Genomic DNA, 20,709 nt, shown 5'->3' with positions numbered 1-20,709 from the left:
ATATATTTATTTACTTTGGCTGAGGCGTGTCTTAGTTGCAGCATGCATGTGGGGTCTAGTTCCCCCACCAGGGATCGAACCCGGATCCTCTGCATTGGGAACGCGGAGTCTTACCCACTGGACCACAAGGGAAGTCCCAACACTTTTTTTTGAATGAATATATTCATCCTCCAGAACTGATTGCTCACTGAAGGTCAGCATATGTGAACTTCAGGGCTGTCTGATCACCTGTAAATTAAATAATTTATTTTCAGTAGTTCAATTAAGGTGTCAGTGGGAAAAAATGCACAACCTAAAAGTTGAGAATTATGTTTTATTCAAGAACATTACTGAGTACTATAGCCTGGAAACAGATTCTCAGATAGCTTTGAGAAACTGTTTCAAAGAGGTAAGGGAGGAGCCAGGTTATGTAGGAGTCTTTGCTAGAAAAAGACATGTAGTCGAACATCAAAACATTACTGCTAATTACAAAAAAACAGATATCTCAAGTTAATGATGTTAGTGCTTTTCTATGTATGGGAAGATGCAAGAGTCTGGGCTCATTGAGGGACTTCCCTGGTGGTCCAGTGGTTGAGAATCTGCCTTCCAATGCAGGAGATGCCAGTTCAATCCCTGGCGGGGGGGGGGGGGGGGAATAAGATCCCACATGCCGCGGGGCAACTAAGCCTGAGCGCTCTAGAGCCCACATGCCGCAATTACTGAGCCTGTGCACCACAACTAGCGAGATGCCCGTGTGCCGCAATGAAAGATCCCGCATGCTGCAACTAAGACCTGATGTAGCCAAATAAATAAATAAGGGTCTGGGCTCATTGAAATTATTCCTTTGATATGCATCTTAACTATCTAGAGCCAGTATCCTGTCTTTCTCTATCCTGAATTCCCCTCAGAGCACAAGGTGATAGTGGCTGATGGCTTGATCACGGGCAACATTCGCTGTTTACTGAAATGGCAAGCAACATTTCTAACTCTACACTAAATGCTCCAATTTACCAAAAATTTCTGGAGACCAACTATCATTGAGCTATTCTTGTTTCTTTTCTACACCATCCAAGCAAGGGGACTTGTGGGTACAAAAAGGCCAGAGACACAAAGACCAAGGAGAACAGAGCACTCTTATCTCATTTTATTTTGATTTTCTGGTTTGTTTCCACCTTCTAGATTATAAACTCCCTAAAGGCAGAAAGTGCGTAGGCCCAGCTGAGATCTAGAAAATAAACATTTAGATCCCTGCCCCAAGGGGCTGACAATCTAGTAGGAAAGGTATGACACATGTTTTAAAACATTTTTTTAGGACTTCCCTGGTGGCGCAGTGGTTAAGAATCTGCCTGCCAATGCAGGGGACATGGGTTCAACCCCTGGCCTGGGAAGAGCCCACATGCCGCGGGGCAACTAAGTGAGCCACAACTACTGAGCTTGTGCTCTAGAGCCTGCGAGCCACAACTACTGAGCCTGCGTGCCACAACTACTGAAGCCCAAGCGCCTAGAGCCTGTGCTCTGCAACAAGTGAAGCCACCGCAATGAGAAGCCCACGTACAGCAGCGAAGAGTAGCCCCCGCTCTCCATAATTAGGGAAAAGCCTGCGCTCAGCAACAAAGACCCAATACCGCCAAAAAGAAAAAAAAAAACATTTTTTAAACCTTGGTCCTGCTGGACCTGCCAGATGGGGAAGGAATATACAATACAGGCATACCTTGTTTTATTGCACTTCATTTTATTGCTCTTCAAAGATACTATTTTATTTTTTTTGTGGTACGCGGGCCTCTCACTGCTGTGGCCTCTCCCGTTGCGGAGCACAGGCTCAGGACGCGCAGGCTCAGGACGCACAGGCTCAGCGGCCATGGCTCACGGGCCCAGCCGCTCTGCGGCATGTGGGATCTTCCCGGACCGGGGCACGAACCCGTGTCCCCTGCATTGGCAGGTGGACTCTCAACCACTGCGCCACCAGGGAAGCCCAAAGATACTATTTTCAAAGCAATAAAGTATTTTTAAATTAAGGTATGTAGTTTTTTTTAGACATAATGCTATTGTACACTTAATAGACCTCAGTATAGTGTAAACATAACTTTTATATGCACTGGGAAACCAAAACATTTATGTGACACAGTTTAGTGCAATATTCACTTTATTGCAGTGGTCTGGAATGGAACTTGAAATATCTCCAGGGTATGTCTGTAATTGAAGATTGTTCACAAGTATGGCCAAAGCTTGTTAGGGAAAATGGGTGGATCAGTTTTGTTGAAGAGAAGATCCTACTTCAGTGAATTGTGTTTTAAAAGGTTTACAAGTTTATAGCTATGCTGAGTGAAAGAAGCCAGACCTCCTCTCCCTTCCCCCAAAAAAGTACATATGGTATAATTCCACTACATAAAACTTTAGAATATGCAAACTAATCTATAGTGAGTGAAAGCAGATCAGTAGTTGCTAAAGGATGGAGATGGGGAGGGACAGGATGGAAGAATTATAAAGGGCAGAAGGAAAATGTGAGGTAATGAATACGTTCACTGCCTTGAGTGTGACGATTTCATGGGTGTATAAATATGTCAATACTTGTCCAATCGTACATTTAAGTAGGCATAGCTTACTTAATTGACATGTCAATTATTCCTCAATAAAGCTGTTTTTAAAATAATTTTACTTTATTTATTTATTTTTGGCTGTATTGGGTCTTTGTTGCTGCTCACAGGCTTTCTCTAGTTGCGGTGCACAGGTGCCTCATCGAGGTGATCGAGGTGGCTTCTCTCGTTGCAGAGCACAGACTCTAGGCTTGCGGGCTCAGTAGTTGTGGCGCACCTGCCTAGTTGCTCCCTGGCGTGTGGAACTTTCCAGGACCAGGGCTCAAACCCGTGTCCCCTGCATTGGCAGGAAGGTTCTTAACCTCTGCACCACCAGGGAAGTCCCAATAAAACTGTTTTTAAAAAAGAGATAAGATTAGCATCAGACAGAGGAACTCTTGACGTTTTTCCGGAGTGTGAAAAGCAACCCTAATGGTCAAACCTGGGCTGGTGTGAGAGCAAAGGAAAAGGAAAGACAGAAAAGCCACAGTATTAGGTTCAGGTGTGTGGTGTGTCTGCGCCGGCGGGCGATATCTCTGGAGGGAAAGGCTAGTGCCCACAGTTAAAGCCAGAAGAATTTTTGCTGGCACAAACAGGGGAAGCTAGAGGAAGAACATGATTTGGGTCAAGATAATTTTCCATTTTGGACTAGGAGAGAAAAACATGGAAGGCCTCCACCCTCGCTGAGGCACAGCTACGGGGTTGCAGGCAGACGCCAGGCCCAGTTAACAGAGACGAGACCACGCCACAACTCCCGGCGGGATCCCAGGGGCCTGAAACCTTAAACCTCAACTATCGCTTCCTTAAGTTCCACTCCCCGAGCTGAGGCAGATGTTTGTGCAAGTCCCGCCTAGGTATCCCACGGAGATCTGGGGAGAACACCTCACCCAACTCGGCATACACGAAGCGCTGGGACTGGAGGCGCTCGTGCCCGACGCGTACGCGCGGCGCGCATGGAGGCGGCCTGGAAGTGAGGGAGCGCGCGCCTCTCACGTGACCCGGGCCGCGGGCGGCTACGCACACGACGCGCCCTTCACGTGGTCTGTCTCCAGCCCCGTCGCCGGCGGAGGCGGGCGCGGGCGCGTCCCTGTGGCCAGTCACCCGGCGGAGTTGGTCGCACAATTATGAAAGACTCAGTTTCTGCTGCTAGTGCCGGAGCTGAGTTAGTTCTGAGAAGGTTTCCCTGGGCTGTCCTTGTCCGGCGGCCTCTGCTGCCGCCTCCGGAGACGCTTCCCGATAGATGGCTACAGGCCGCGGAGGAGGAGGAGGTGGAGTTGCTGCCCTTCCGGAGTCCGCGCCGTGAGGAGAATGGTACTGGACCCACGCAGGCCCAGGCGGGGGAATGGCCCTGGGGGTTGCGGGCAGGGAAGGGGGAGGACTCGGCTGGCAAGTGTGTGCGCGGAGCCGCTCTTCCTGGGGCTATGCACCGCCGGTTTGCCTTGAGGCTTCCGGAGTTTCCGTGGCGGGACGGGAGTGCAGTTCTTTCGCGGGTGAGGAGCAGGAAGCAGGTAGCAAATCTGGCGCGACACCTCGTCGCGGGAATCCCCTGAGCGGAGCCCGGGCTCAAGCGAGGGCTCTTCGGGGCGGCAGAGGCGGGAGCCGCGGAGGACCTGGCAGAGCTGAGCGGCCGCAGCGCGCCAGAGGCAGCGCTCAGCCTGCAAGCTCCGCATCTCCCGGGAGCGCGTTCCTCCTGGCGCTTGTTGCTGGCAGATAAGGCAGCCAAATGCTCTGCTCAAGTTCTGCATGGAAGCAGAGGGAGGGCTGAGAGGGAGCAAAAACGGGATAGAGGATACGGCTTTGGAGCTGTGCCTTGTTTGCTGCGCAGCGTGTACTCCACAGGTCCATTTTCCTCTGGAGCCCAAGAGGAGGGATTAGACGATATTGACGCTAAATCTGGTTTGGAATTTTCTTTAGCAAGAATTAAGGGTTTTATTGGGGCGCTGCTGTAGGTACCGAGGCGATGTGTTGTCTGGATTTGTGTCGAACCGCCTCATCCGTTGCCCCAGAGAAGGGTTGGTCGTGTTTTAAACCAAAGTTGCGAGAGGGATGCGGCGCATTTCACCTTCTGATAGAGGTTTTTGTTAAGGCCAGGAATAAAATTAGAAGATTTCTCACAGAGAAAGTCATTTAGATCAGAGACTTGACGAGCGGGTAGGTATTCCTGGTCAATAGTTGAACTAGATAGGCTTCATGCAAACAATTCTCTCTTTGCTGGAGTCTGGCAGGTTTACTTTTCTCTAGAAACGAATTCAAGTACCATACAAATTGAAACCACGAAAGTAGTTATGCTTTGAATAAATAGTACACCTTTCCATTATTTTCCACATTTTTCGGTAAAGTCAATAAAAACGTCATTTTTCCTTTTTTCGTAATTTTTAAAAGAAGGATTTGTTAAGTTCCTCTACCGACGCTAAATTTTAACATTTATTACTTAAGTGGATTTTAAGGGAATTCTATTTGGGGGGGGGAAGTTGAATCAAAGTGCCTTTCATTAAAAAAAAAGCAAACCATTAATACTGTTCAGTGATGTGTCTAGTTTTCTTTTTTTTATATGGTAAATAGCATACATTTGAACATGCCACTTAAGTATTTAGAAAAAAATTTAGATACGTTAGAAAATGGAAATGAAGACGATTCATCATCTTAAAAGCCATTGCTTCCTGCTGTTTGGTTAAAGCAACCAGATGACTTTGTTTCTAGTGACATTCTAGTGAAAGTCAATTTCTTAGTCTTACCTCAGGTGCTGTTCTTAAGTTCAGCCTCTTAATGTCGCTATCTACACACTTTGAAATCGAGCCTTCACAAATTGACGTGGTCAGAGTTTCTCTTGTGTTTGTTGTCTTTCCATTTTTGTGGCAGATGCACCCCCCCGCCTCTGAAACAACGTTTGTATGCAGCATTGTTTCTACAGGGAGAAGTTTTCACTTTAAAATTTGAAATTAAGAATCTGATTTTATTTTTTACGTTGCTTGGGTCCTGACTGCTATTGAGTTTTGTGATTTTTCCCTACAATTTCCAATTAAATTACAGTGAAACCTTAGGATAACCTAATACTGAGGTTCTCCAATAATGATAATTCATTGAGCCTCCTCAACTTTAAGGTAAACACTGTGACCTGAAAATTTCCCTAAGTATGTTGTAGCTACACTGTATAATTCTTATTGTAAACTCTTGTTTAAGGCCTTTGCTTGAAAACTAATCAGCCAACAGACCAAAAAACAACACAAAACAAATAAAATACCAAGAAACACAAGGGAAACTGCAGTGGAATAAATTTTGTTACAAAATTAAAAACCATGGCTATTAGAAATATTTGTTTCATTCATTTGGTAAACAGTGTTTAATATATTCCAAGCACTGGAGTGGCAAAGATGTGTTAGACAAGTTTCCCACTTTCAAACCGCTTACATTCCAGTTATTTATAAAAGAACTACCTGTCTGTTGTCAATGGGAGATGCATACATCACAAAACAAACATTTAGTGTCTAGCAGGCTCTGTGATACTCTGTCTTGAAGGGCAGTATAGATATGCAAAAAGCAAAAAGGTAGTTTGATATTACTGCATAGATTACTGTGAATGTATAGGCTAGTCAGGAAGAGAGAAAGGAAAGTCTAGTTAGGCTTGCAAAGGAGCTGATAGGAGAAGTGAGTGTCGTAGAGGCAATAGGAATTAATTAACCTGGAAATAGAAGGTATGTAGAATTTGGTATTGGTGGTGTTAGTCTAAGGGAACTGAGCTTTAGAAGAGAAGAGCATCCAGGGAAATCCCTGGTCCAGTGTTTAGGACTCGGCGCTTTCACTGCTGAGGGCCTGAGTTCGACCCCTGGTCGGGGAGCTAAGATCCTGAAAGCTGTGCTGTGCGGCTAAAAAAAAAAGCATCCATAGTATATCTTAAGATCTGTTGTACGAGTACTGTATGTAGTTTAGAAAGAGTGGAGTATGGGATGATATATGGGGTACTAGTCTGGGAGTGTTATAAAGATAGGCAGGGACCAGATTTCTGAGGGCAATGTATGTTATGCAAAGAAGTTTGGATTTTATTCTGGAGATGAGGGGTCCACTGAAGGAATCAGTATGGAGGGTGACTTGCTGTGTGTTTAAGCTGAAAAGAGAGCCCATAAGGAGGCTGTAGCAAGACTGACCAAAATATTTAGGGCTTGATGTAAAGAAGTAGTAGAAGAAAAGAAGGAACTGATTGAGATGTTTAGGCGTTAGAATATTTAGAACTTGGTTCCTTTCGAGGAGCGGTGTGTGTGTGTATGTGTGTTAGCAAATGTCAGTAAGAAGAACCAGACATAAAATGAAAACATGTAATAGTTGAAGTCATTACTTAATATGTGCAAATATAATATTTAAAGGCAGTACTTAAATTGTATTTTTGACTTCGATTTTTTTTTTTACAAATTTATTTATTTATAGCTGCATTGGGTCTTCATGGCTGCGCGGGCTTTCTATAGTTGCAGTGAGCCGGGGGGCTACTCTTCGTTGCAGTGCACGGGCTTCTCACTGCGGTGGCCTCTCGTTGCAGAGCATGGGCTCTAGGTATGCGGGCTTCAGCAATTGTGGCTCGTGGGCTCTAGAGTGCAGGCTCAGTAGTTGTTGCGCATGGGCCTAGCTGCTCCGTGGCATGTGGGATCCTCCCGGACCAGGGCTTGAACTCTTGTTCCCTGCATTGGCAGGCGGATTCCCAACCACTCTGCCACCAGGGAAGTCCCTGGTTTTGATTTTTAAATGAAGGTCTATTGAAGCAAACACTTCTAAAATTTAAGTTTGAGAGTTTTGCCAACCATAGATATTTTTGATACAGTACTCTGATAATCTCTTTCTTTAACATTCTAATGTGGGAGATTTCAAACTTACAAAGGTATAATAGTACAATGAATCACCATATACCCATGACCCTTTTCAACAGTTTGAAACATGTGAATATTGTTTCTGCTATTATCCCTCTCATTCCTCCTCAACTGGATAATTTAAAAGCAAATCCCAGACATGTTCCATCTACAGGTACTTCATTATGTGTATCTCTAAAACTTTAACATATCCACAGTACTATTAGCACACCTAAAATTAATAATTCTTTGATATCATTAAATATTCAGTATATTTCCTTAATTTTCTCATGTTTTTTTTCCCAGTTGGTTTGTTTGAATCAGGATCCAAAGAAGTCCACATAGCATTTGGTTGATAAATCTCAGTCTCTTGTATCCCCTCCCCCCCCTTTTTTTGTCTTGTCATTTAACATTTATTTAATGAAAAAAAAATCCAGATCATTTGCCCTGTAGAATTTCCCACAGTTTGGATTTTGTTGAATGTATCCATATAGCATCCTGTAACATGTTCCTTTCTCCTCTGTATTTCCTGTGAACGAGTGGTTAATCTAAAGACTCTATGAGATTCTAGTTGGATGTTTTGGCAAGACTGCTTCACAGGTGGTGCTGTGTACTTTTTATTGCATTACATTAAGAGGCACATGCTGTCTGGTTGTTTTTCTTTTTTTGATGTTAAGATTGACTAGTGGGTTGGTGTTGTCAGCTGCCTGATCTTTGAGTTGTGACATTCCCCATCATACATTCACATAATAGTAGCAATTGATGATTATTGCCATTGCTCAGTTATTTCACTCTGGGTTTCTGTTTCTCCTTTCTTTTTAGGGTAACCTTTCAGCATATGATTAAATTTTACAGTTTTTTTTGTTGTTGTTGTTTTTGTTTTTAAGAGACTGCTCTTAAAATGAGCAGTCTTAAAAATGCCTGTTTTAAGTTTGTTGCCTGGAGGCAAAGTTCAGAGTGGTTGAGATTAGTTTAGAACATGAGGAACATTTGGTTATCTATGGGAATTTGAACTGAGTCATTTATATGAATTGGTATAAAAACACTTAGATGTGTGTCACTCTTAGAAGGGGCTTTGTAATTATTAGATTAGTTTGAATATAAGTGAAATGTGTGACTTGGAGAATTGGACCTCTTCTAGTTTATCTTTATAAAAATGTTGGTTTAATTTGAATTAAGTTACTACTTTTAGATATTTTGTTGACCCTTTGGTTCGGTTCACCTAGGATTTAGAAAATTACTCTGGATCTTTTGGGGGAATATGTGTTTAGTTTCCTGACTATCTAAAGATTTTAGAACCCTGTTGAAGAAATTTTGGTGTATGGCGGTAAGCAGTTCTTTGAACTTGATAGACTTGCCTGTTCACCTAAGCATCTTTGCCAAGTCACACTGTTACTCTGTGAAAGACAGATGGTAATCTTTTTTCTACTTCACCTCAGGAGCAGTACTAGGATTAAAGTCTGTGAAACACTATTTGTCCCTCCTTGCGTCATGAAAACATGTTAATAACTTAACACCTCAACTATCCCAGCTGCCAGACTTCTGAAAACTTCATCCTTTGGAAACCCAACTCCTCACAGAAAGAAAAAAAGCTTTTGAGCCAAGCCATTATCAGAAATATAGTACCCTTAAGCCCAGAGTTCACTGGTTGAAAAATATGTGCAAAGTGAAATTTAATAGGCTTAGTTACCTACTTTTCTCTGACAGTTTGGTAGTACATTAGGAATGATAGAAGGAAAGTTATCTGGGAAGCAGACTAATACTATAAGGAGGAGACTGGAGAAACATTAACTAGAATAGAAAGATGGGACTGTAAATTACCCTTCAGTATGTGAACTAGGAGTCTTCCTTGTTTTTGAGTATAATTTATCATACCCAGCACCTGGAAGGTGCTCTACCCAGAAGGTACTCCTGACTAAACAAAGTGTGTTATAGGCTTTAGACAAATTTTCACAATATTAGCTAACATGTATTAGCATTTTGTGGCCATCGTTCTAAATGCTTTACATATATCAATTACATATATCACTCTCAAGACTCCATTATGAAGTAGACACTTTTTCCGCCCTCCATTATTTGTATAAAGAACAGAGAAGCAGAATCACTCACCAGAGGTCATAAGGCTTATAAGTGGAAGAGTAGGTGTTGACTTGCCAAATTATAGAAACCTGGAGAAGGATCTTTATTAGCGAGATGTCAGATGACAGGTGTTACTGTTAAGTAAAAAAGTTAAGGTCATTTAAAAAGATGTGTCATTTATGGCTGAGTAGTATATACAATGGAATATTACTCAGCCATAAAAAGAAACGAAATTGAGCTATTTTTAATGAGGTGGATAGACCTAGAGTCTGTCATACAGAGTGAAGTAAGTCAGAAAGAAAAAGACAAATACCGTATGCTAACACATATATATGGAATTTAAGAAAAAAAATGTCATGAAGAACCTAGGGTAAGACAGGAATAAAGACACAGACCTACTGGAGAATGGACTTGAGGATATGGGGAGGGGGAAGGGTGAGCTGTGACAAAGCGAGAGAGAGTCATGGACATATATACACTAACAAACGTAAGGTAGATAGCTAGTGGGAAGCAGCCGCATGGCACAGGGATATCGGCTCGGTGCTTTGTGACCGCCTGGAGGGGTGGGATAGGGAGGGTGGGAGGGAGGGAGATGCAAGAGGGAAGAGATATGGGAACATAGTATATGTATAACTGATTCACTTTGTTATGAAGCAGAAACTAACACACCATTGTAAAGCAATTATACTCCAATAAAGATGTTAAAAAAAATATGAAGTAAGCTACTGAATTCTTTAAAGACTCTTCAATAAAGGCAAGGTGCATCCTTTAAAAAAAAAAAAGATGTGTCACCTTTAAAAAAATTTTGTCGTACCATATTTTCTTTAAATCCTATAAAGCTTAGTAGAATTTCCTTTACTACCAAATTTCTGTGTAATAACTTTAGGATAGGTTATTTATAACTCAGTTGTTTACATGGTATTTTGACGAAGTGCAGAGATTTACTATTCTGAGGGAATCCTTAATAGATTGGAAAAGTCATTAACTAAACTAAATAGATTTTGTTATAGGTAGAACTCATTAATAAAAACCATAGATGCCTATAATGAGTGTATCAACAAAGTATCATCACACTACTCAGGGACAGAGAATAGGTTATTATGGTTTACTCCAATATGAAGGCTCAAGATTTGTAATAGAGAATGTCCAATACTTCTTTAGATTTCTCTTTTTCAGATTAATTTTTGTGGTATCATCTGAAAACATATCAATCAATGGTCATTGAATTAGGTATATGTGATAGATCCATTTAATTTAACAGATGCTGTTGCTTTTGAAAAAATATTTTATTAGGTAATAAGGAGCCAGGAAAAAAGGTGCAGAATTTAAATTGTATACTATTTGACTGAAAGTACATAATATTTTAAAATAAATGTATGTAATTTGAGTTCTTTGCTGGTTGTTTTTGTTATGGAATTCAGGTGTGTAGATCATAATATAGCAGACAGTGCTTATCACCCAGCTTAAGAAATAAAATATTACAGACAAAATTTGATGTACCCCATCAAAATCCCATTCCACTTTCTACTTTTTCAGACATAACTTTTATCCTAAATTTAGCCTTTATTGTTCCTTTGGATGCTTTTGTAATGTTGTTACCAAGAGTATGTATACTATATAGTGGTCTTTTGGTATTTCTATGTTTGATATATATAGAATTATGTACATCTTTTTATGGATCTTTTTTTTGTTTTCTTTTTTTATTGAAATATAATTGATATACAATATTAGTTTCAGGTGTACAACATAGTGATTCAATATTTTTATAGATTATACTCCATTTACAGTTATTATAAGGCAGGGGATATGGGGATATATGTACATTTATGTCTGATTCACTTTGTTGTACAACAGAAACTAACACAACATTATAAAGTAATTATACTTCAATAAAGATATTAAAAAAATAGTTATTATTAAATACAGGATATATTTCCTGTGCTGAACAGTATATCCTTATAGCTTTTTTTTTTTTTTTGGCCTCTCACTGTTGTGGCCTCTCCCGTTGCGGAGCACAGGCTCCGGACACGCAGGCTCAGTGGCCATGGCTCATGGGCCCAGCCGCTCCGCAGCATGCAGAATCTTCCCGGACCGGGGCACGAACCCGTGTCCGCTGCATCGGCAGGCGGACTTTCAACCACTGCGCCACCAGGGAAGACCTCTTTTTTTTCTTTTTAATGAACATTTGGTTTTGGAGATTAATTCATGTTGATACATGTAAGGTTTAGTTTATCCCTTTCAGCTGCTATATATTATTCCACAATAGGAATATGCTGTATGTTGTCCATTTTACTGTTATTGGGCATTTAGGTTGTTTCCAGTTTTTTTACAAATAATGATGTAACATTCTTATATGTATCGTCTTATGTACACATGTGAGAATTTTTCTAGGAAGTACATATCTAGACGTAGAATTGCTGGGTCATAGGGTAGGTGCATCTTCATCTTTGTAGATATTGCCAAAGTGTTGACCAAAGTAGTTGTGCAGTGTCCACTCCCTCTAGAAATATATGAGAATTCTTTTTTTTCCCCCAACGCCTTTGCCAGCACTTTTGATGCGGTTCTTTTATTTTGCCAGATTCATGAATGTGTAGTAGTTCCTCATTGTTTTAATTTGCATGTCCCTGTCCACCGATAATGTTGTGTATCATTTCAGGTTACAAGTTTTTGGCTATGATTACCTCCTCTTTGATGAATTGCTTTGCTCAGTTTTCTAATGGATTATCTTTTTCTTTTTTATTATTTACTTCTAGAAGTTCTTTATGTATTCTGGATACTAATTTTTGTTTTTTTTGTTTGTTTGTTTGTTTTATGAGCTACAAATACCTTCTTCAGTCTCTAGCTTTTAAAATTTTTACTTTGTTAATGGTGGTCTATTTACTTATTTTTAGGTTGTTGGTATACATTGGTTTTTAATTTTAGTGTAATAATTTATCAGTATTTTCTTTATAGCATGTGCTTTTTCTTATCTTGAGGTTATAAAGTTATTTATTTTTTGGTAGAAGTTTTAAAGTTATGACTTTATTAACCCATCTAGTATTCATTTTGAATTCTAGTGTGATAGTTCATATACATATAGTATATTGGTATTATCTCCTGATTTGTATTGCTGTGTCTGTCACACACCAAGTTTCCTTAAGTGCAAGTTTCTAAGTGATTTACTCAGTTGTTCTGTTTGTCTTTTGTGTCAATATATTTATTTGGATTTTTTAGCAATCTTAGGAGTCTGGTAAAATTTCTTGAGTTAGTGTAAAAAATTTAATTTTTTTTTTTTGCCAACATACTTATCTTTTTTTCTCCTAAAATGATGAATTTTGATTCCTTTTCATTTTAATAATAATTCTTTATGGTAAAAATGAATTATTCTGGGTAAGACTTTATCTGGAATACCTGAGGAAAAAATTACTGCTGTTTGAGCTAAATGGAGGTTGGTCACTTTTTAGACTCAATGTCTAGTCTTCAATTATTTAATGTCTTGGACTCGATGGTATGGCATGATGGCAACTGCTCATACTTACCTTTATCAAACATTTTCTATCCCTTAAATTGAGGGCAGTATTGGATTGGTAAGCAGTCAGGGTAGCAATCTCCACGAGGTCAGCAGGACAGCAAAACCAACAGAAAATAAGATGGGTTGTAGTAGTTGGACTCTTTACAAACATAGTCATGGTCTGAAACTGATTCTGTTTATTTATTTATTTTTATTATTATTTATTTTTGCGATACACGGGCCTCTCACTGTTGTGGCCTCTCCCATTGCGGAGCACAGGCTCCGGACGTGCAGGCTCAGTAGCCATGGCTCACGGGCCCAGCTGCTCCGCGGCATGTGGGATCTTCCCGGACCAGGGCATGAACCCGTGTCCCCTGCGTCGGCAGGCGGACTCTCAACCACTGAGCCACCAGGGAAGCCCTGTTTATTTTTTAATATATAAAACTTCCCTAACTGTTTATCATTCCACAGAAGCTTTTCAACAGTGTCTTAAAAACCTGTTCAGAGGATTCATATTTGAATTATCAGTAATATGTAATTATTAATTAGTTAAGTGGTTGGCAGCCAATTAAGCACAAGAGCAGAACTCTAGCGTAAGGGCCTGTAGGAGTGCCAGGAGATCAAATAAATTGGACTTGACAGAGGAAGTCAAAGAGTGCCAGCTGTTTTCAACATTTTGCTTCAGGCTAGCCTTAATTTTTCTTTGTCATTGTGCTGTTGCTGGCAGGCATGTTGACCTATGTACAAAATTATCATGTAACTCAAAATTTCTAGATCTGTAGTGTCATTTAACTTTTTTAAGCTATTGCATTTTATTAGTAGGCAAACTTCCTCTTAATTTGATTGCCGTTTTTCTTGAGTATGGGTCACATTTTCCTGTTTCTTCTTATATCTAGTAATTTTGGATTGTTATCATAGGTGTTGTGAATGTTACTTTGGAGAGACTCTGGGTTCTGTTATAGTCCTCTGAAGACTACTGATTTTGTTTTTTAAAGTAGTTGTTATGGACTGAATGTTTGTGTCTTCCCAGAATTCAGTGTTGATGGTATTTAAAGATGGGGCTTTGTGGAGGTAATTAGAGTTAGATGAGGTGATGAAGGTAGGGTCCTTATACGAAGAGACACCAGAGAGCTTGCTCCCTCTCCCCGACACAGTGAAAAGACAGCTGTCTGCAACCCAAGGAGGGGGCTCTCACCAGACACAGACCTTACTAGCACCTTAATCTTGGATTCCAGTCTCTAGAAGTGAGAAAATGAATTTTGGTTGTTGAAACCACAGTTAAGTCTTGCAGTATTTGTTACAGCAGTCAAAGCAGACTAGGATAGTAGTTGATTAACTTGACTATACTCAAATTCCAAACTGTGTCTCCTTCAGTGGGCAGCAAAAATATCTGTTCAGTTATTTTATTCTTAACTGACATGCTTGAAATCTGCCCCATGTATACGTACTTCATGGGTCAGCTAGATTTGAACAGAGTTATTGTGCAGCATTTAAGCTTCCCTTTCTGTGACTCTGTCCTTTGCAGAGTCACTTTTCCCATCACTTTCCAGCTGCTGTTGTCACCTTGAAGTTGCTGTTCTGGTTCTTCAAGCGAGTAAGACTGTGGGATTTCTATTGGAGTTTTAGCTACGTAGTAGATGTGGAGTGGGGACTGTCTTAGGCAAAAAATGGGAAACTCGCTCAGTGCTGTCCCTTTATCTTAAGTACAGACTTCATCTGATTTCTGCTTGCTTTTGGTTGCCTCTCCAGTGCCGTTAAGTAGTTGTTGTTTTTTTTTTTTTAATTTTTATTTTGTCCAGAGTTTATGGTTATCTGTGGGAGGGTTAATCCAGTAGAACCTCCATAGCTGGAAGCTCCTTTCTAATATTAATATATAGAACCATAGAGTGTATTTAGTTGTAAAAATAGATTGATTTTCACATATTACCTTGAAAGTAGAATTTTTAAAGCAATCTTTTTTTCCCCCAATTTTTGTTCTCAGCATATAGGCAAGAAGGATGTGCTATTACTGACTTGTTTGAAGAGTCGTATGTGGTTAGAAGGTTTATTTATAGCATATATGCCCCTTATTGCTAGGAGACAGATAGGAAGAATTTATAACTGAATTTTGAAGAATTGTTGAAATATGACTGTGTGTGTGGCATTTTGCTAAAACATGGACCATAGTCTTCAGAGCAACATTGTGAATTAGGTACTGTTATTTTTCTATATTATAGGTGAGGGTACAAGTTCAGAAACTTGCTTAAGGTTGCATCGACAGTATAAACAACAAAGCTAGAATTCTAACAGGTTAATCTGACTCCAGAATCTGTGCTCTTTAACCACTGAAGATCACTAAGTGATCCCTAAGTTTCCCTCTTTTGCTAATGTTCTGTGGATATAGTTAGTTTTTACTTTATCTAGTAAAAGTTCCTAAGTTAGGAATTTTCAGATTTGTGTTTGTAGTGTGCCACCTTTTGGTAAAATTCAGTAATACAGTCTAGCAAAAGAAGTATAAAATCAGGAATATAAATATACATATATTTGTAATCCAGGGTACATTTGATTGGATACCTGATGGCAGAGCAGAAACTCAGAATTTCAGAAATTGCAGAAACCAGTCATTGGGAAGGATTTGCAGTTATCAGCTAGGATATGTGACTATCAGCTATAGGGAACCTGCAGGAAAAATAACTTTTGTTAATCTACCTCTAAAACTCTTTAGCCCCACCTCTTTTTTCACCTCATTAGAAAGCAACTCTTTTTTTTCTTTAAAAATATTTTTATTTATTTTTTTGACCACAACAAAAGCAACGACTGCAGTTTACCAAACACGAAACACACTCATACTATGTCATAATATTGACATTCAGTCCAGTAATCCTCTACTGTAACAGCTCCTTTACTTTGCAGTGAAAATTGATTTGTATGTTTTTTGCCTGAGTCCTTATGGGATTTTTTTTTTATTCAAACAGAAAGTCACAAAAATTATAATCATCCTAATCAGTTCACTCAGTCCCATGTAATTAATTTATTTATCTTGATATTTTGTTAGCACTTTTATGAATTCATCAGTTTTTCATTAGAGTTCTGAAAATGCTTATTCATTCAGTTCAGCAGTATAGTCAGTTACCAGAAACCTGTACTTGTCAGAGTCTTTTCCATGAATTCCTTGAAGATGAAACCCTTTTACAGGAACATTTTTGGAAAAGCATCAGAGTACATCCAGAACTGTCTGTAAATGAAAAAAGACTTAAAAATGAACACGGTTAAAGATTTGGTGAAAGTTCATAATAATTGACAAGGAAATTTAGTTATTTCTGAGATATACATTTTAAAGTAATAACTAGAATTATGACTTATAACATTATATCAGAACACATAAGATTTTTAGAAATTTCATGTAATGTCTGAAACATTTATATTAACATATTTCCATACAAATTAACCCAAAGAGAGTTTAGTATTAGTTTGTTTTTTTTTTATACTGCAGGTTCTTATTAGTCATCAGTTTTATACACATCAGTGTATACATGGCAATCCCAATCGCCCAATTCAGCATACCACCATCCCCCACCCCACCGCGGTTTTCCCCTCTTGGTGTCCATACGTTTGTTCTCTACATCTGTCTCTCAACTTCTGCCCTGCAAAGCGGTTCATCTGTACCATTGTTCTAGGTTCCACATACGTGTGTTAATATACGATATTTGTTTTTCTCTTTCTGATTTACTTCACTCTGTATGACAGTCTCTAGATGCCTCCACGTCTCAACAAATGACTCAATTTCGTTCCTTTTTAGGGCTGAGTAATATTCCATTGTATATATGTACCACAACTTCTTTATCCATTTGTCTGTCGATGGGCATTTAGGTTGCTTCCATGACCTGGCTATTGTAAATAGTGCTGCAGTGAACATCGGGGTGCATGTGTCTTTTTGAATTATGGTTTTCTTTGGGTATATGCCCAGTAGTGGGATTGCTGGATCATATGGTAATTCTATTTTTAGTTTTTTAAGGAACCTCCATACTGTTCTCCCTAGTGGCTGTATCAATTTACATTACCACCAACAGTGCAAGAGGGTTCCCTTTTCTCCACACCCTCTCCAGCATTTGTTGTTTGTAGATTTTCTGATGATGGCCATTCTAACTCGTATGAGGTGATACCTCATTGTAGTTTTGATTTGCATTTCTCTAATAATTAGTGATGTTGGGCAGCTTTTCATGTGCTTCTTGGCCATCTGTATATCTTCTTTGGAGAAATGTGTATTTAGGTCTTCTGCCCATTTTTGGATTGGGTTGTTCGTTTCTTTAATATTGAGCTGCATGAGCTGTTTGTATATTTTGGAGATTAATCCTTTGTCCATTGATTTGTCTGCAAATATTTTCTGCCATTCTGAGGGTTGTCTTTTCGTCTTGTTTATGGTTTCCTTTGCTGTGCAAAAACTTTGAAGTTTCATTAGGTCCTATTTGTTTATTTCTGTTTTTATTTTCATTACTCTAGGAGGTGGATCAAAAAAGATCTTGCTGTGATTTATGTCAAAGAGTGTTCTTCCTATATTTTCCTCTAAGAGTTTTATAGTGTCCGGTCTTACATTTAGGTCTCGAATCCATTTTGAGTTTACTTTTGTGTATGATGTTAGGGAGTGTTCTAATTTCATTCTTTTATATGTAGCTGTCCAGTTCTCCCAGCACCACTTATTGGAGAGACTGTCTTTTCTCCATTGTATATCCTTGCCTCCATTTTCATAGATTAGTTGACCATAAGTGCGTGGATTTATCTCTGGGCTTTCTATCTTGTACAATTGATCTATGTTTCTGTTTTTGTGCCAGTATCATATTGTCTTGATTACTGTAGCTTTGTAGTGTAGTGTGAAGTCAGGGAGTCTGATTCCTCCGGCTCTGTTTTTTTCCCTCAAGACTGCTTTCGGGATCTTTTGTGTCTTTTTTCGGGCTCTTCGGGATCTTTTGTGTCTCCATACAAATTTTAAGATGATTTGTTCTAGTTCCATAAAAAATGCCATTGATAATTTGATAGGGATTGCATTGAATCTGTAGATTGCTTTGGGTGGTGTAGTCATTTTCACAATATTGATTGTTCCAATCCAAGAACATGGTATATCTCTCCATCTGTTGGTATCTTTAATTTCTTTCCTCAGTGTCTTATAGTTTTCTGCATAGAGGTCTTTTGTCTCCCTAGTTAGGTTTATTCCTAGGTATTTTATTCTTTTTGTTGCAATGGTAAATGGGATTGTTTCCATAATTTCTGTTTCAGATTTTTCATCATTAGTGTATAGGAATGCAAGAGATTTCTGTGCATTAATTTTGTATCCTGCAACTTTACCAGATTCATTAATTAGGTCTAGTAGTGTTCTGGTGGCATTTTTAGGATTCTCTATGTATAATGTCATGTCATCTGCAAACAGAGACAGTTTTACTTCTTCTTTTCCCAATTTGTATTCCTTTTATTTCTTTTTCTTCTCTGATTGCCATGGCTAGGACTTCCAAAACTATGTTGAATAATAGTGGTGAGAGTGGACATCCTTGTCTTGTTCCTGATCTGAGAGGAAATGCTTTCAGTTTTTCACCATTGAGAATGATGTTTGCTGTGGGTTTGTCCTATATGGCCTTTATTATGTTGAGGTAGTTTCCCTCTATGCCCACTTTCTGGAGAGTTTTTATCATAAATGGGTGTTGAGTTTTGTCAAAAGCTTTTTCTGCATCTATTGAGACGATCATATGGCTTTTACTCTTCAGTTTGTTAATATAGTGTATCACACTGATTGATTTGCATATGTTGAAGAATCCTTGCATCCCTGGGATAAGTCCCACTTGATCATTGTGTATGATCCTTTTAATGTGTTGTTGGATTCTGTTTGCTAGTATTTTGTTGAGGAGTTTTGCATCTATATTCATCAGTGATATAGGTCTGTAATTTTCTTATTTTGTAGTGTCTTTCTCTGGTTTTGGTATCAGGGTGATGGTGGCCTCATAGAATGAGTTTGGGAGTGTTCCCTCCTCTGCAATTGTTTGGAAGTTTGAGAAGGATGGGTGTTAGCTCTTCTCTAAATGTTTGATAGAATTCAGTTGTGAACCCATCTGGTCCTGGACTTCTGTTTGTTGGAAGATTTTTATTCACAGTTTCAATTTCATTACTTGTGATTGGTCTGTTCATATTTTCTGTTTCTTCCTGGTTCAGTCTTGGAAGGTTATACCTTTCTAAGAATTTGTCCATTTCTTCCAGGTTGTCCATTTTATTGGCATACAGTTGCTTGTAGTAGTCTCTTAGGATGCTTTGTATTTCTGCGGTGTCTGTTGTAACTTCTCCTTTTTCATTTCTACTTTTATTGATTTGAGTCCTCGCCCTCTTTTTCTCGATGAGTCTGGCTAATGGTTTATCAATTTTGTTTATCTTCTCAAAGAACCAGCTTTTAGTTTTATTGATCTTTGCTGTTGTTTTCTTTGTTTGTATTTCATTTATTTCTGCTCTGATCTTTATGATTTCTTTCCTTCTGCTAACTTTGGGTTTTGTTTGTTCTTCTTTCTCTAGTTCCTTTAGGTGTAAGGTTAGATTGTTTACTTGAGATTTTTCTTGTTTCTTGAGGTAGACTTTTATAGCTATAAACTTCCCTCTTAGAACTGCTTTTGCTTCATCCCATAGGTTTTGATTCATTGTGCTTTCATTGTCATTTGTCTCTAGGTATTTTTTGATTTCCTCTTTGATTTCTTCAGTGATCTCTTGGTTATTTAATAATGTATTATTTAGCCTCTATGTGTTTGTGTTTTTTACGTTTTTTCCCCTGTAATTCATTTCTAATCTCATAGTGTTGTGGTCAGAAAAGATGCTGATATGATTTCAGTTTTCTTAAATTTACTGAGGCTTGATTTGTGACCCAAGATGTGATCTATCCTGGAGAATATTCCGTGCACACTTGAGAAGAAAGTGTAATCTGCTGTTTTTGGATGGAATGTCCTATGAATATCAATTAAATCTCTGTTTTCTATTGTGTCATTTAAAGCTTCTGTTTCCTTATTTATTTTCATTTTTGGATGATCTGTCCATTCGTGTAAGTAAAGTGTTAAAGTCCCCCACTATTATGCGTTACTGTCGATTTCCTCTTTTATAACTGTTAGCAGTTGCCTTATATATTGAGGTGCTCCTATGTTGGATGCATATATATTTATAATTGTTATATCTTCTTCTTGGATTGATCCTTTGATCATTATGTAGTGTCCTTCCTTGTCTCTTGTATTCTTTATTTTAAAGTCAATTTTATCTTATCTGATGTGAGTATAGCTACTCCAGCTTTCTTTTGATTTCCATTTGCATGGAATATCTTTTTCCATCTCCTCACTTTCTGTCTGTATGTGTCCCTAGGTCTGAAGTGGGTCTCTTGTAGACAGCATATAGATGGGTCTTGTTTTTGTATCCATTCAACAAGCCTGTGTCTTTTGGTTGGAGCATTTAATCCATTCACGTTTAAGGTAATTATCGATATGTATGTTCCAATGACCATTTTCTTCATTGTTTTGGGTTTGTTATTGTAGGTCCTTTTCTTCTCTTGTGTTTCCCACTTAGAGAAGTTCCTTTAGCATTTGTTGTAGAGCTGGTTTAGTAGTGCTGAATTTTCTTAGCTTTTGCTTGTCTGTAAAGCTTTTGATTTCTCCATCAAACCTAAATGAGATCCTTGCTGGGTAGAGTAATCTTGGTTGTAGGTTCTTCCCCTTCATCACTTGAAGTATTTCATACTACTCCCTTCTGGCTTACAGAGTTTCTGCTG

At 39.0% G+C, this 20,709-nt stretch overlaps 1 protein-coding gene across 1 annotated transcript in view; it reads left to right on the top strand.

Annotated features, from left to right (window-relative positions):
* The first annotated feature begins 3,730 nt into the window (after window positions 1-3,730).
* TRPM7 (transient receptor potential cation channel subfamily M member 7) overlaps window positions 3,731-20,709 on the top strand; it is a 120,645-nt gene continuing 103,666 nt past the window's right edge. The window contains exon 1 of the mRNA XM_060149785.1: window positions 3,731-3,863. Within this exon, the coding sequence (XP_060005768.1) occupies window positions 3,861-3,863 (3 nt within the window). The 5' untranslated portion in view covers window positions 3,731-3,860. The remainder of the gene's footprint in view (window positions 3,864-20,709) is intronic.

Source organism: Lagenorhynchus albirostris, chromosome 1 (assembly GCF_949774975.1).
Source record: "Lagenorhynchus albirostris chromosome 1, mLagAlb1.1, whole genome shotgun sequence".
Classification (NCBI taxonomy): Eukaryota; Metazoa; Chordata; class Mammalia; order Artiodactyla; family Delphinidae; genus Lagenorhynchus; species Lagenorhynchus albirostris.
The sequence above is the reverse complement of the archived record's forward strand: the minus strand, read 5'-3'. Positions and strand labels throughout refer to the sequence as shown.